Here is a 14234-nt window from a genome sequence, read left to right as displayed (position 1 = left end):
GCCCCGTAAATGCCCAGACTTCCATATTCTTCTTCATCTTTGATGAGATGTTAAAAAATAATATGAAAATAACTCCTGTAATTGGAGATAATCCAGATTTTGTGAACAAGTATTTGGACACACTCAAAATGTTGCGAATAAACCTTGTTTAATTTTGGATATATTACCCAACAATTCAATATGGAATTCTACCAACTGTCTGCAGTTACAATAAATAATGTTTTTAATATGCAGATTCTGTCGGGTGCCGGCCTTGGACACCCTCATAGTGGACCAGCTAGGCTGCATGATCATCTCGCAGTGTGACGGCACCGTGTACGATGAGATCATGAAGATGTTCACCGTCATCACCGTGGAAGCCGGCAGTGCCGCGTATGGCGCCAGCGGTGCGATAGACGACAGGAAACAGTACAGGTTCATAAATTTTCTTATTTATTTAAAATTTACATCCAAACTATAGCTAGACCCAATCACATGTCTCATTGATCAAATTATGTAAGGGGACCGACAATGCAGTTTGAGTATCTGTTATACAGTATGGGATTATTGTTTTTTTTTTAGATGGGAAATGCGTTTATTATTTACCTTGCTTATTATGTACAAGGTTTATAGATCATTAAGTGGATTTTTGTTTCTTCTAGCTAAAAAAAATATTTAAAAAGTAGAGGTAAATTAAAAGATAACGAATGGATGAAAAAAGAAAGATAAAAAAAGATGAAGAGAAGAAAAAAAATGGGATTATTGGTTGGGGAGTACGAGCATTTTTTTTAGCTCCTTACCCTTCGACAATTCTTTTCAAATTAATTATTTACTTAAAAAAAAAAAAAAATTTCAATACAAAATTTGAAGGAGAAATTCAATTACCGTATAACAGGGCTACATGAACTTTGATGTGTTACTTGAGCCCAGTACAAAAAAATATTTAAATCTGTATTTGGTCTACAATAATGATTCAATTAATGAGTAATAACGACATGATTCATTGTTTCCCTGACAGGTGACACTTATTGTCACGATACTTCGATCTATACCACAATCTAAATATTTTTTTGTACTGGGCTCAAGTAACACATCAAAGTTCAAGTAGCCCCGTTCTACAGTACGTCAAATTTTACCTGGATTATCTATACCTAATGAAAATTAAGTTGCGATTTATCGTATGTTCGGCCTAAAGTATTGTAAAATGTGCCCTCAGCATGGGAAAACCCAGTGAGGGCGCATTATTGTAAATTGTAAATGTGTATGATGAAAAATGAATAAATAAAAATATGTATTAATTTTAAATCAAACACAGATTTTTTGAGTCCCTAATAAGGCCCTAACAAGGCGAAACAATTGTCGCAATATAAATTTTTTATGTGTTTTTGTTAGTAAAAAACAACTTATTAGACTCAAAAAATCTGTGTTTGATTTAAAAATAATACATAAATTAAAATTTCTACAAATTAAACGCCAAATCAATAAATAAGTCATTTGTGTTTAGGCACGTGGCAGGCGCGGTGATCAACGCGCTGGCCAACATCGCGGCCAACGTGCCCGGGGAGCAGGGCATGACGGAGCTGCTGGGCCGGCTGTTGGAGCTGTTTGTGCAGCTCGGGCTGGAGGGCAAGCGCGCCTCGGAGCGCGCCCCCAACGCGCTCAAGGCCTCCAGCAGCGCCGGCAACCTGGGCGTGCTCATCCCTGTCATTGCCGTGAGTTCACAACTGCCGCTGTTTTTTGAACTGTTGACAATATTTGGACCATGTTTAAATTTTGTACCCCACAAAGGGGTTATTATTAGAGTTATATTAAAAAAAACTTTTTTTTTAAAGAAAAATATTTGTGTTTTTATTACATATACAAAACATGTGTTCGACCAATAGCCACTTTTGGGATTGAGGCAAGAGCAGATACTTCCAGAACAAAATCTCGACTTCGAACCTCCGAGACGAACACTCTCCGATCCATAACTGGAAACACATTGCGAGACCACCGACATCCGGAGCATGTGTAAGTCGGAGGATATCGTGAGGTGGGGAGGACAACTAAGGCGATACTGGAAGGAACATATAAACAGAATGTCAGAAGACAGACTTCCACGTATCGCCCTCCAAGGCAACCCTGAAGGACGCAGACCCCCAGGCAGACCTCCGAAAAGATGGAAAGACAGCTGAGAGTCAACATCCCAAGAGCGACATGCGGAGGCACAAACAGATCCCTAGGATCTACAAAAAGAAGAAGAAGTTTTTATTACATATTTACACAAATATTACAATTTCATACTATTTCTGTGAGCCTAAGCAGCTCATTATCAAAATGTGGTAGAGTGGGTTCGAACCGAGAAACTCTGACTTAAGAGTTGCTAATCACGGGATTCAGTTAAATATTAAGTTCTTCATTTTTTTTCTACTTCTTAAAACCCTAGTCCGCACCTGATGGTGCATAGGGTAATGCATCATAATAATGCAGTGTTATCATGATCGTTTACACATGAAGGAAAGGTGATCAGCCCTCTGCTTCAGGTATCAGTCCAGCATAATATTGAATAAATATTGGAGTGAAAAATCACTTACATTTATTTAACCCCCCCCCCTCCTGGAAATCGATACTGATACAATCCGATGCATTAACACAAATTTACACATAAATTATACATATTAATTATATTTCAGGTTTTAGTGAGAAGATTACCTCCAATCAGGAACCCCAAACCTCGTCTCCACAAACTCTTCAAAGATTTCTGGCTCTACTGCGTAGTCATGGGCTTCACTGCAGCAGAATCTGGTATGATAACACTATTTTACTTAATTATTTTTAAATAATATTTTTAAAAAAAATGCAATTATACTTCTGCAAATTGTCTTAAAGTTTAAAAAAATTTCTTGACTTTGACCCGTGTTTCGTTTTTGCTTAAAATAGTAAACAATAATTTTCTCATTTAGATTCGATTTAATACGAAATAGAGGTCATTATTCCTTTCATAATTTACTATTGCAAATTTTCGAATTTAGAATTACCGCTATTCCTGTGTTGACTCCAAAAAAAGTTTTTATTGGTTCTTACTTGAGAAAAAAATTAGGTGCATAATAATTTCAAATATGGAATTTTCTTTCTGTGTTGCAATATCTAAATTTATTGGCCAGTGCTTACTTACATGTTTTTTTTTCTTTTTCTTTTTCGATTGTTTCAAGTGCTCAAAATTTGATTGCTAATGATATTTATTTTATTTACCGGTTTTACCTGTGACAACATTTTGTTAACCGACATAACACAGGCGTTAAAAAACGTGAGTAAACTATAAAAAGGGTTAGATTTTCCCTGGTGTATCCCAGCTTGCTCCCCGCAACTTGAATTTCAACTGTTATATGATTATTGTGTTTAAACATTTAACGGAATGTTAAATATTACAGCTACAGAAACATCAAAGGCACTAACTATTGTGTTCACCATAGCTACTATAAACATTATATTTTTTAAGAATAATATTGGTGTTTTAAACGCATGGTTCCCTTTGTATAATATACGTGTCAACTACTTTCAAAATCCGCCACATCCATGTAAGTCGATTTTACGAAAAATGCAAAATTCTCCGGCAACATTTATGTTTAAAAGATCTTTAGATAAAATATTATGAAATAGAGAATTTTACCATTTTTTTAGAAAATTTTTCAGTTAAAAAAAATACACGAGACACAAACCGATAATGACGTCATTTTAATTTTTGACCTATCCCCGCTCTCTGATTGGCCGATATGGGTCAAAAGGCAAGTTTCATAAATATAGTGGAATTTGAAATACAACACTGTTTTGAAGTATTTTTCAGCAAGTATATTAATATTTTAAACAATAAAACCCACTTTTAGCATTCTGATAGAGTATTTATTTTTAAATCTTATAAAATTGGATCTGGTGGATTTTGAAAGTAGGCGACACATATCGCCCACTCCTTTCAAGAACGTCATAAATCAAAAAACTTGATTTTTCAGGAGACCGTTTTTAAAGTTTAAAAATATAATACAATGTTTTAAAAATAAATATCTAGCCACTTATTGAACTTTTTACTACGCAACAGATCTTTTTAGGTAAAACCTGAAGATTTTTTCTCCATTTGAAAAATATTTAGTTTATTTCAAAAAATAATTAAACAATACCTTTTCTTCAAAATGCAAAAACAACACTTTCTGCCATGTAGCGGGTAAATATTAAGTTAAAAATATGCCTCTTTTTCTGGGATATAGTACATTTTCTGGGCATTCCGAAAATATGCTCAACTGAAAATTGACGATTTTTGATTTATGACGTTCTTGAAAGGAGTGAGCGATATATGGTGTGCATGTTGTCCAAATTACTTTAATAAATCATTAAATTTCAGTGAATTTTAATTCAAACAATAATAATTCAAATATTGCCACTCAATTCAAAATTCTAATCACTCTGAAACTGTTTTTATAAAAAACTTTCAATAATTCAAAACAGTTTTATTCAAAATAAAAAAAAGCAGAGAGCTCCTGAAATTAGATTAGTGTGGTTATCAACCATGGATAGAATGGTAGATGTTGCATGTGTGTGAAATGATCACTTATCCAGCCTATTATAATAGGTCATCATAAGTCCAGTAAATACCCAAAATTTCATATTTTTCTTCATTTAAGAGATTTATGAGATGTTAAAATAACTTTTCGAAGTGGAGAAACCTAGATTTGTGAACAAGTATTTGGACACACTCATCTTGTGAGGAATATATGTCACCGGACTCTAGTTATAACCACTGCAATTCATGTATGCCCAAACTCCTTCGAGGAAAGAACTTAAAAATGAATTTGCTTTAAAAAAAATAACAGAATAACAGCGTGAAATGCATGTCAATTTTATGATGAAAAATGTTTTTTTTTTAAACTTTTAAACCGCATTAACTTTGTTCCTGAGAGACGCCCGTGCGCGACGGTATTTCGCCGTTTTTTAAATGATTACTTTTATCATGTATTTAGTTAAGAAACGATTTATTTTCCTAAACAAAAACGTTCAATGGGATTCATTGTGCCTTTATAGTACTCCTTAATACACTCGTGTCACATTATTCTTGAAATATATCGTAATATAAACAAATAAGATCGTAACATAGATAAATCAAAGCACGCATCGTGTGTCACTCTTACCCACTGGCGATGCGTAGCGTCGAGAGTGAGACAGATATAGGGCATGATTATGGCGCCGACTAATTACCGACCGCAAGAAAAATCAGGGATCTGTTCTTTTATTTATCCTTGTGATGTTACAAATTATTAGTCAGATATTTCAACAGATGTCATAAGGCCAAGGATTGAAGTATTATTTTATCCAAAGCTCCACACCATGAAAAAATTCCTCTAAGTTGAACTAAGGTTCGAAACTTGGAGCAATGTAAAAACACATACACTTATGTCAGCCGCGTATGGGGAATGTTTTGTGAAAACACATACGGTTATGCGAGCCGCGTGGATCCGGTTAATTACGTTAAAAAATTCTGCTTGTTTGTTAGCGTTCTCAAAAATCCAAAAGTAGTCTTTGTATTGACCAATTTTTTTTACAAATGCAGCCTCGTGTTGAATCTGGTAATTGAATGTGACCTTTAGAAATGAAAAGGTTCCCCCTGTTTTATACTTCTTCTTCTTTCTGTGCCACTTCTAACGAAGATCGGCGATCATCATGGCTATTTTCAATTTTGATGCTGCAGCTCGGAACAGAGATTTGGCGCTTCTGCCAAACCATTGTCGTGGGTTTTTCAGCCATGATGTCCTTCGGCATCCTTGAGTTCTTTGCCCCTCAATCTTTCCTTGTATGATTAGGTGGAGAAGACAATTTTTTTCATTTCTCATGACGTGTCCGAAGTACATCAGCTTTCTCTGCTTGATGGTTGGTAGGAGTTCCTTATTGGTATTTTTCATATATTTAAAGATAATTCTACATATTTTTTATATTCAATATTTTATTTTTAACAATATTAAGTACTTTGAATTTTTGTAAAAAAAAAATTGTGATGTTTAAGGCGCACGCTCCGAATATCATGCACAGATAGACGCACCAACGAGTGCATTCGCTAGGTTGCATTTGGATGGCTTGACTTCAGTTCTTTGGACACGTTATGTATGGCAATGAGGATAGCTTGGAAAGACTGGTTGTGATTGGTAGCCTAGAGGTGAAAGATCCCCACACGATGGACCGATCAAGTTAAGGCAGCAGCAGGCACCTCGGTGGTTGGAGCGCTACGTGCAGCGCAGTCAAGGGATAACTGGAAAAGAGACATTGCTTTCGACAAGGGACATAACCCTCAGTAATGAGGAGTAAGACGGAGACGAGATAAACATAATAAATGAGCATTCAAAAATAACAAAAAGTTTTTTTACCAATTATATTTTTTGGTTTTCTTATAATTTTTTTTTGTTGCATTTCTCAAATTGCTGATTTGAAACGCGCACTTGCAGGTCTCTGGCCGGCAGAATGGTACGCGGGCGTGAAGGAGATTGCGGCCAAGTCGCCTTACCTGGTGTCGCAGACGCCCTCCCGCTCGGAGATGCGCGAGCTGCAGTACACCTCGGCCGTGCGCAACGACTCGGTGTCGCTCACCGAGCTGCAGGAGCTCAAGACGCAGATCCTCAACCTGCTGGAGCACCCGCCCGACGTGGTCGCCTACGTCGGGAAACTGAGCTTCGCGCAGTGCACCTACCTGCTGAGCGTCTACTGGCTGGAGACTCTGAGGTGAGAAGAGCCTTCATAAAAAGTTTACAACATTTTGAGTGTGTCCAAATACTTGTTCACAAAATCTGGATTATCTCTAATTACAGGGGTTATTTTCATATTATTTTTTGACATCTCATCAAAGATGGAGAAGAATATGGAAGTCTGGGCATTTACGGGGCTGACAACCGTCATAGGTTGGTTTAAGTGATCACTTTACACACGTGTAATATTCACCAATTCTACCCATTATTGACAACCACACAACTCAAATTCTTGGAAGTTCTATATATATGAACCAATTTACAAAATACAAACACACTCAAAATGTTGTAAATACATTATCTGGTCAAATTATAAGCTTAAATAATAAAAATTCATAAAAAGTACTTATCGTATTAACTTATCGTATTAACTTATTGTATTAACTTATCCTATTAACTTAGCCGCCTCGAACAGGAGGATGAATTTTAATTCCATAACTTTAGCATTATTACTCTATATTTTTTGTAATCTCCAAAATAATATTAAAGAAAATTAGACGCTCGACTGCGAAACTGGCGTCGCGGGTTTGATTCGTTTTAATAATTTCAACTCGTTGTTCGTTTGTTGAGCGATGCATTGTCGTAAATGGTAAACATTTAACTAATAGTTTGACAATTTATGGATTAATTTTAAATCACAGATTTTTTGAGTCTACTAAGTTGTATTTTATTAACAGAAACACAGAAAAAAATTATATTGTGACAATTGTTTCGCCTTGTTAGGGCATTATCAAACGAATGTGAAGATCAAATGGACTACGGTCCTTATGTAGCTATACAATTCTAACTGACAGTTTTAACGCGTGCAGCAATAATTTATGGGAGACAACAGTAGCTAATGGGGGAGGTAGGTACGTACCCTTATATTTATTTTCTGGGAAAGGAAGAATTTATTGACGTGGCCATTTTTTTAGAGAATAAAATACAACTTTGCAGACTCAAAAAATCTGTGTTTGATTTAAAATTAATACATAAATTAAAATGGAGTTCTACAAATTAAACGCCAAATCAATTAATAAATAAATAAATAATATTATAACACTTCAGATAACAGCCGAGTTCAACAAGGGTCAAAATCTAGCGCTTTCAACTTGAAACCACGAAATGAATGATCCTGTAGATAAAACTTTGAAAATGAATATGTATATTTTGTATGTTAATGATTCTTCCAGGGTTTCCAACTCTCCGGAGCCCAGTTTGCAGCCGATGTTGGAGTACTTGAGTGATTCTGCTCTGCAGAAGGATAAACTGGGAATGTGGCAATGCGTTTGCAGGTACAGCTTCAGCATATGTACTTATAATAAAGAAGCTATCTCCTTCCCATTTGTTTTCCTTTTTTTATTAAAAAGAGAAATATTTGTGCTTTTATTACATGCACAAATATTTCAATTTCTATTTTTGTTAACCCATGCAGCCTATTTTAAAAAATAAGAATCTAATTGTGTTAACTTGAGTAGTTAACTCTCTGGCTAATAGTTTGCTATATTCTAATTATTTAAAATAAAGGATAAGGGTTACAAGAAAAAGATGTAGATTCTCAGACGGAATAAATAAAAAAATCTGACTAACTAACCATCACGCCGCTTCTCCGCAGGGGTAGGCAGAGAGAATAGAACGCCACACCACTCTGTCTTTGCAAACATTCTTCGCCTCTTCCACGTTCATGCATCTCCTCACACATACCCGCCGATTGTTACGACTCCTAACCTGACCACTTTCAAGTATTTGGCATACCTGATCGTGCCATGTTTTTCCCGGTCTTCCTCTGCTCTTTTTTCCACTTAGATTCGCCTCATAAATTTGTTTTACCGTTCTTTCCTCACTCATTCGTTCTACATGTCCAAACCATCTCAACACACCTTCTTAATTTTATCGATAATGCTTATCTCAGCTTTGCGTTCCTTCCTTATTTCACTATTCGCACATCTATCATACATCGTTTTGTCGCACATTCTTCTGAGAGATCGCATTTCGACTGCATTCAGTCTACTTTCATCCTTCTTTTGCCAACTCCATGTTTCACTTCCATACATTAGAGTTGGAACCAGGACTCCGTTGTGCACTGCCAGCTTAGCTTCCGCTGATAGGTTTTTATTTGCTTTAACTGATTTCAGTGCACCATTCACTTTGTTCATTAATTAAACAAATTAATAAATTATTTTCATTAATTGATTCGGCAGTCACTTAGTGATAAAATCTAAACATTTTTAATTTAAGTTTTACTTTCGATGCATTCCGGTGTTTGAAAATGATGCGGAATGCATCGAAACACGTGTCGCAATGGATTTGAAGACATAGTGGTATTTACTTAGTAAAACATTTATTGAATTTTTGTTTATTTTTTTTATTGAAGTTTTGTTTTTAGCCATAATTGTTTAGTTTTATAAGAAACAGTTATTACAAAAATACTTAAATTTTATGTTTCTTAATACACATCTAACAAATTAACAATGTTGTTTGACAATTTAAAATATAGAGGGCATTGCAAAGTACTGATGTGTGTGTATGTAGCTCGATTTTACGTACTTTAGATTAGGTCAGATTAGTATCAAGCGTGCAAAATATTTTTTTTCCTACTCAGCTGAGATTAGCAAAAAATGATCACACCTTGTATTTTGTATTCCAGTGTCGGAGACAGGGTGTTCCAAAAGTTCCTGGACGTGATGTCCAACAAGCCCAAGGACGAGGCGAGGGAGAGGGAGCTGGAGGCGCACGCCCAGCTGCTGCTGGTCAGCTTCAACCACATCCACAAGCAGATCCGCCGGGTGGCCGACAAGTACCTGGCCGGCCTGGTGGACCGCTTCCCGCACCTGCTGTGGAACTGTCGGGTGAGTGCGGTGTTGCCGGAACTCAAACATGAGGGAGTTTTGATAACAGACATATTTTACTCATTTTTTCTGGGAAAATACATCAGAAGCTTGCAATTTAGCTACAAATGCATTGATAGTTTGCGATTTTCAAGAAAATACATCAAAAGTTTACAATTTCACCAAAAATACATCAATAGTTTGTTATTTCTCAGAAAATATATCAAATTTAACAAAAAAATACACCAAAAGCTTGCAATTTCATCAAATATACATCAAAAGCTTGCAATTCCCCCGAAAATCAACAATACTTTGTGATTTCTCATAAAATACATCAATACTTTGAGATTTCTCAGAAAATACATCAAAATTTAAGCTTCCAATTTCACCGAAAAGATGTCAAAATGATGTGGCAGTAAAGAAACAATGCATGCTGTATAATAAAACAACTGTTTAGTTTTTTCCACTTTTATTTAATTTGACCAATTACCGGGTTTTATCGTCACCTACATTACCAGTCTGATGATATCGGTAATGACGAAACACAGTCGCTGTGTGTCATTGTCAGTACAAAACTCTATGTTGGTTTACAGGTCCTTTGGGCTATGCTGGACATCCTGCAAGTGCTGTCCTTCAGTCTGCAGCTGGATGCCAACCAGGAGACTCCCGTGCTGAGGGTCCCCTCCACGGACCTCACCTTGCAACTTCAGGACACTCTAGAAGCTAGAGAGGTAAACTATCTTTAAATCTTATTATTATTATTATTTTGTTTTTTTTTGACATCTCATCAAAGATGAAGAAGAACATGGAATTCTGGGCATTTACGGGGCTGACGACCATCATATGTTGGTTTAAGTGATCACTTTACACACATGTAACATTCACCAATTCCACCCATTATTTACAATCACACTACTCAAATTCTTGAAAATTCTATATATATGAACCAATTTTGAAACATTGTTATTGAATCACTAGAACTTCACTAGAGACATCTATAGGTGAGATGAAAACAATAATATGAAAATAACTCCTGTAATTGGAGATAACCCAGATTTTGTGAACAAGTATTTGGACACACTCAAAATGTTGTAAAAAAAAACATCTATAAATCTATTTTATTTTCTGACCTTACATCTTTCCTTCCAATCTTCGCTGTGCCAGTGCTATTGTTAAATCATTACTATTTCTTTTCCAGAGTATCGTGAAGGATTTCGCAGATCGATGTCAGGGAATTGTGCAGGAAGCCATGAAGTGGGCTCCCCATTCCACCCGGTCACACCTGCAGGAGTATCTCAATCAGGTATATCTTTGTTGACCTTTCTAAAACTTGTTAATAATATTATACTTTTGTTGATTTATATGGTGCCATTTATGTAAAATATCACCTCGGATTAAATAATACACGGAGAATGGAACCATCCAGACTCCCCCACATCGCGCTGTAGAGAATGGAACCATCCAGGCTCCCCCCCTCCCACCCCACATCGCACTGTATGGTAGACGATCCGGGCAGACCACCAAAGAGATGGGTCGATAGCTGGGAATCGACGTCGCAGGATCCCTCTTAAAAACAGGCCGCAAGGCCTACAATAAGAAGAAGAAGGATTTAATAATCTTCTTCTCCGTCTTATTTCTCATTACTGAGGGTTATGACCCTTGTGGAGGCAATGACTCTTCTCGAGTTATCCCTTGACTGCGTTGCATGTAGCGTTCCAACCACCGAGGTGTCTGCTGCTGCCTTAACTTGATTGGTCCATCGTGTGGGGATCTTCCTATCCCTCTCATCCCGTCCAGGCTACCAATCACAACCAGTCGTTCCAGGCTATCCTCATTGCCACACGCAACATGTCCAAAAAACTGAAGAATCCGTCGTGTACAGACATTGGCCAGAGTCAAGCCATCCAAGTGTAACTCCTGATGAATGGACTTGTTAGTGTGTCTAGCTATCCATGGAATTTGGAGCATTCGCCTCCAACACCATGTTTCGAAAGCGTCAATTTTTCTCCTTTCTGCTGCTTTTATGATCCACGTTTCAGCAGCATACAAAAAATGGAGTGGACCAAACCCCTGACAAGCTTTATCTTGGTGTTGTTACTCATACCCCGGTCTTTCCAGATTTTGTCTAGCTTAAATAATAGTGAAAAAAAATTATCAAAGTAATTTGAAAATGAGATTTTTTAAAACTTTTTTTTTTGTTTTGTTGTAAAGATCATCTCACTCTCACTGTTTGTATCTGTTGGCGGTGTCTGAGTAATGTGCATTCTTACTCTCTCTGCTCCATCCCTGTTGGTCAATTGGTTTGCTAGACCTTCAAAATAATAATTATTATAAATTATTTTTAAAATAGATAAATTATTTTCAGGTGCCCAATTCGACCCTGTGGCACCACGCAGGGCTGGCCCTCGCCACCGATTCGCTGCTACAGGCCGCAGGGCTGAATCAGCTAAGTGCGCCGCTCTCCATGACGGCCCTGGAGAAGAGGCCGCGCTGCGTCAAGAGCGACAGCTCCAGATTTGTCAGTGTGCTGAGCGTCAGGAGTCGATATGCCGGAGAAGTAAGTCACTTATATTAAATATTGAAATTAAACACTGATTTTTATGGTCTAATAAATTGCATTTTAATATTAAAAACACAAATAAATAAATATATGCGATTCATTTTATTTATGAATCCGGTCAGTCCCCACCTCAAGAGTCCTGAAATTTATTTTGTACTAAGGTTGCTGAAGATGATTAGTATTAACTCGGTTATATGGGTTAGATCTATATATATGAACCAATTTTGAAACATTGTTCTTGAATCACTAGAACTTCACTAGAGACATCTATTGGTGAGATGAAAATCATGATGATAATGATCACTTTACACGTGTGTAAAGTGATCACTTAAACCACCCTATGACGGTCGTCAGCCCCGCAAATGCCCAGACTTCCATATTCTTCTTCATCTTTGATGAGATGTCAAAAAATAATATGAGTTACATCTAAGTGAGTGACTGGTTCTAAAATGCCCTTACCAGACAATGCGGGTATATACACAATTTCGGCTATGTTGTTGTCACCACTGTGTCGCCAACATACCCACATTCCTCACACTTACTTAGCCAATTTTATTTATTTATTTACATTGTACGGTCTCCGCAGGTGGCGGGCATGATAGACGACACGCCAGAGGGCGAGCGCGGGCGCGTGGCGGAGCGCGTGGCCAGCGCCGTGTGGGCCGCGTGCCGGCGCGGCGGCGGCGAGGCGGCCCACAGGCGCGCCCTCTGGAGGGCCACGGCCCTGCTCATCACCACCCCGGGCCTGCACCGCAACCTGCTGCACGCGGTCGGTGAGTGTCATCCCAATCCGTCAGTGTGGGAATCTTTAGTACTTTAGGATAATTTTGATTGATGAAAACATGTCTACTGGTATAAATATTTTTTTTGTTTATTCAAATATGTTGCTTATACCATTGACTATGATTAAAAAAAAATGGTAATAAAATTTTTTAAAAACTCACTCACCAGATACAGTTTTGTCCACAGAAAATTACTCCTCAGCAGGTTAAACCTTGTTTAGAAAAATGGGCTAAAAATGTAGTATGAATTTATATGATTTAATCTCTAGGTTAGTTAGTTAAGATTCTAATTCCAAAAGACGCAACCCTCACGGGTGAAGAAGAAGCCGGAGCCACACAAAAGTAAAGTAAAGTAAGTAAGGTTAGTTTGAGACTGGAATAATAATACAAAACACTTCCCCATTATACTTTCAGCCTGGTCGCAAGTGGAGCTATTCACAGAAGATGCTATGAACACAACACTGGATTGCTGGCAGTGGCTCATCACTGGCCGCCCGGACCTGGAATTGAGGTAAGGAAGAGACCAGCCCTGGGGGCTTGGCAACAGGCAGTGAGTTAATTTCAACAAGCAGTCCCAATCCAAGTCCAATCCCTTCCATTTATACCTTGTCCTTTCTCTTAGCTTTTTTTTCCATTACCTTTGAAACTATGAACAAGATGATTCTAGTATTCATAGAGTCCACTACTGTCCTCTTCCAACAGTTGACTACTCTTCTTAAAATAAAGTTCACTACTGTTCTCATCATAAAGTCCACTATTCTTCTTATCATACACTTCACTACTCTTAAGATAGAGTCGGCTACTCTTTTCATCATAAAGACCACTACTTTTCTTATCATAAAGTCCACTACACTTTTCATTATAAACTCCACTATTCTGCTCATCTTTCAGTCCACTATCCTTCTTATCATCCATTCCACTACTCTTCTCATCATAGAGTCTATTACTCTCCCTCTTGTGAGATGATTGAACATTTAATTTGGTTGCAGATTTCTACACGAAATGTTTGCAGCCTGGCAATACACGGTGGATAAGAAAATGGGTCTGTTTTCTGTACAGCCGGAAGAGACTAGTCCCCTAGCTGCCTACGAAGGTACATTTTGCGATTTCTCATTTTCGAAATATAGTGGAACCTCTCATAACGAGTTTAATTCGTTCCAGCATCTTACTCATTAGGGGAACACTTGTTATACGAAACATTTTTTCCCATAGAAATCAATGTAAAATATGATAATGCGTTTCGGGCCGAAAGAAAACTATTTACAACATTTTGAGTGTGTCCAAATACTTGTTCACAAAATCTGGATTATCTCCAATTACAGGAGTTATTTTCATTGAAAATAACTCC

At 37.2% G+C, this 14234-nt stretch overlaps 1 protein-coding gene across 2 annotated transcripts in view; it reads left to right on the top strand.

Annotated features, from left to right (window-relative positions):
• The window catches only part of Pi4KIIIalpha (phosphatidylinositol 4-kinase III alpha), a 61379-nt gene that overhangs the window by 25911 nt on the left and 21234 nt on the right, over positions 1-14234 (top strand). For both annotated transcript variants that reach the window (XM_088267993.1, XM_088267992.1), the window contains exons 10-21: positions 235-414; positions 1484-1691; positions 2652-2763; positions 6441-6714; positions 7910-8011; positions 9364-9565; positions 10138-10275; positions 10743-10847; positions 11910-12101; positions 12691-12877; positions 13301-13397; positions 13876-13979. In XM_088267993.1, the coding sequence (XP_088124119.1) occupies positions 235-414; positions 1484-1691; positions 2652-2763; positions 6441-6714; positions 7910-8011; positions 9364-9565; positions 10138-10275; positions 10743-10847; positions 11910-12101; positions 12691-12877; positions 13301-13397; positions 13876-13979 (1901 nt within the window). The remainder of the gene's footprint in view (positions 1-234; positions 415-1483; positions 1692-2651; positions 2764-6440; positions 6715-7909; positions 8012-9363; positions 9566-10137; positions 10276-10742; positions 10848-11909; positions 12102-12690; positions 12878-13300; positions 13398-13875; positions 13980-14234) is intronic.

Source organism: Brachycentrus maculatus, unplaced genomic scaffold (assembly GCF_059751285.1).
Source record: "Brachycentrus maculatus isolate JH-2025_06_01 unplaced genomic scaffold, ASM5975128v1 h1tg000310l, whole genome shotgun sequence".
Lineage (NCBI taxonomy): Eukaryota > Metazoa > Arthropoda > Insecta > Trichoptera > Brachycentridae > Brachycentrus > Brachycentrus maculatus.
This window is presented reverse-complemented; position numbering and strand designations above follow the sequence as displayed.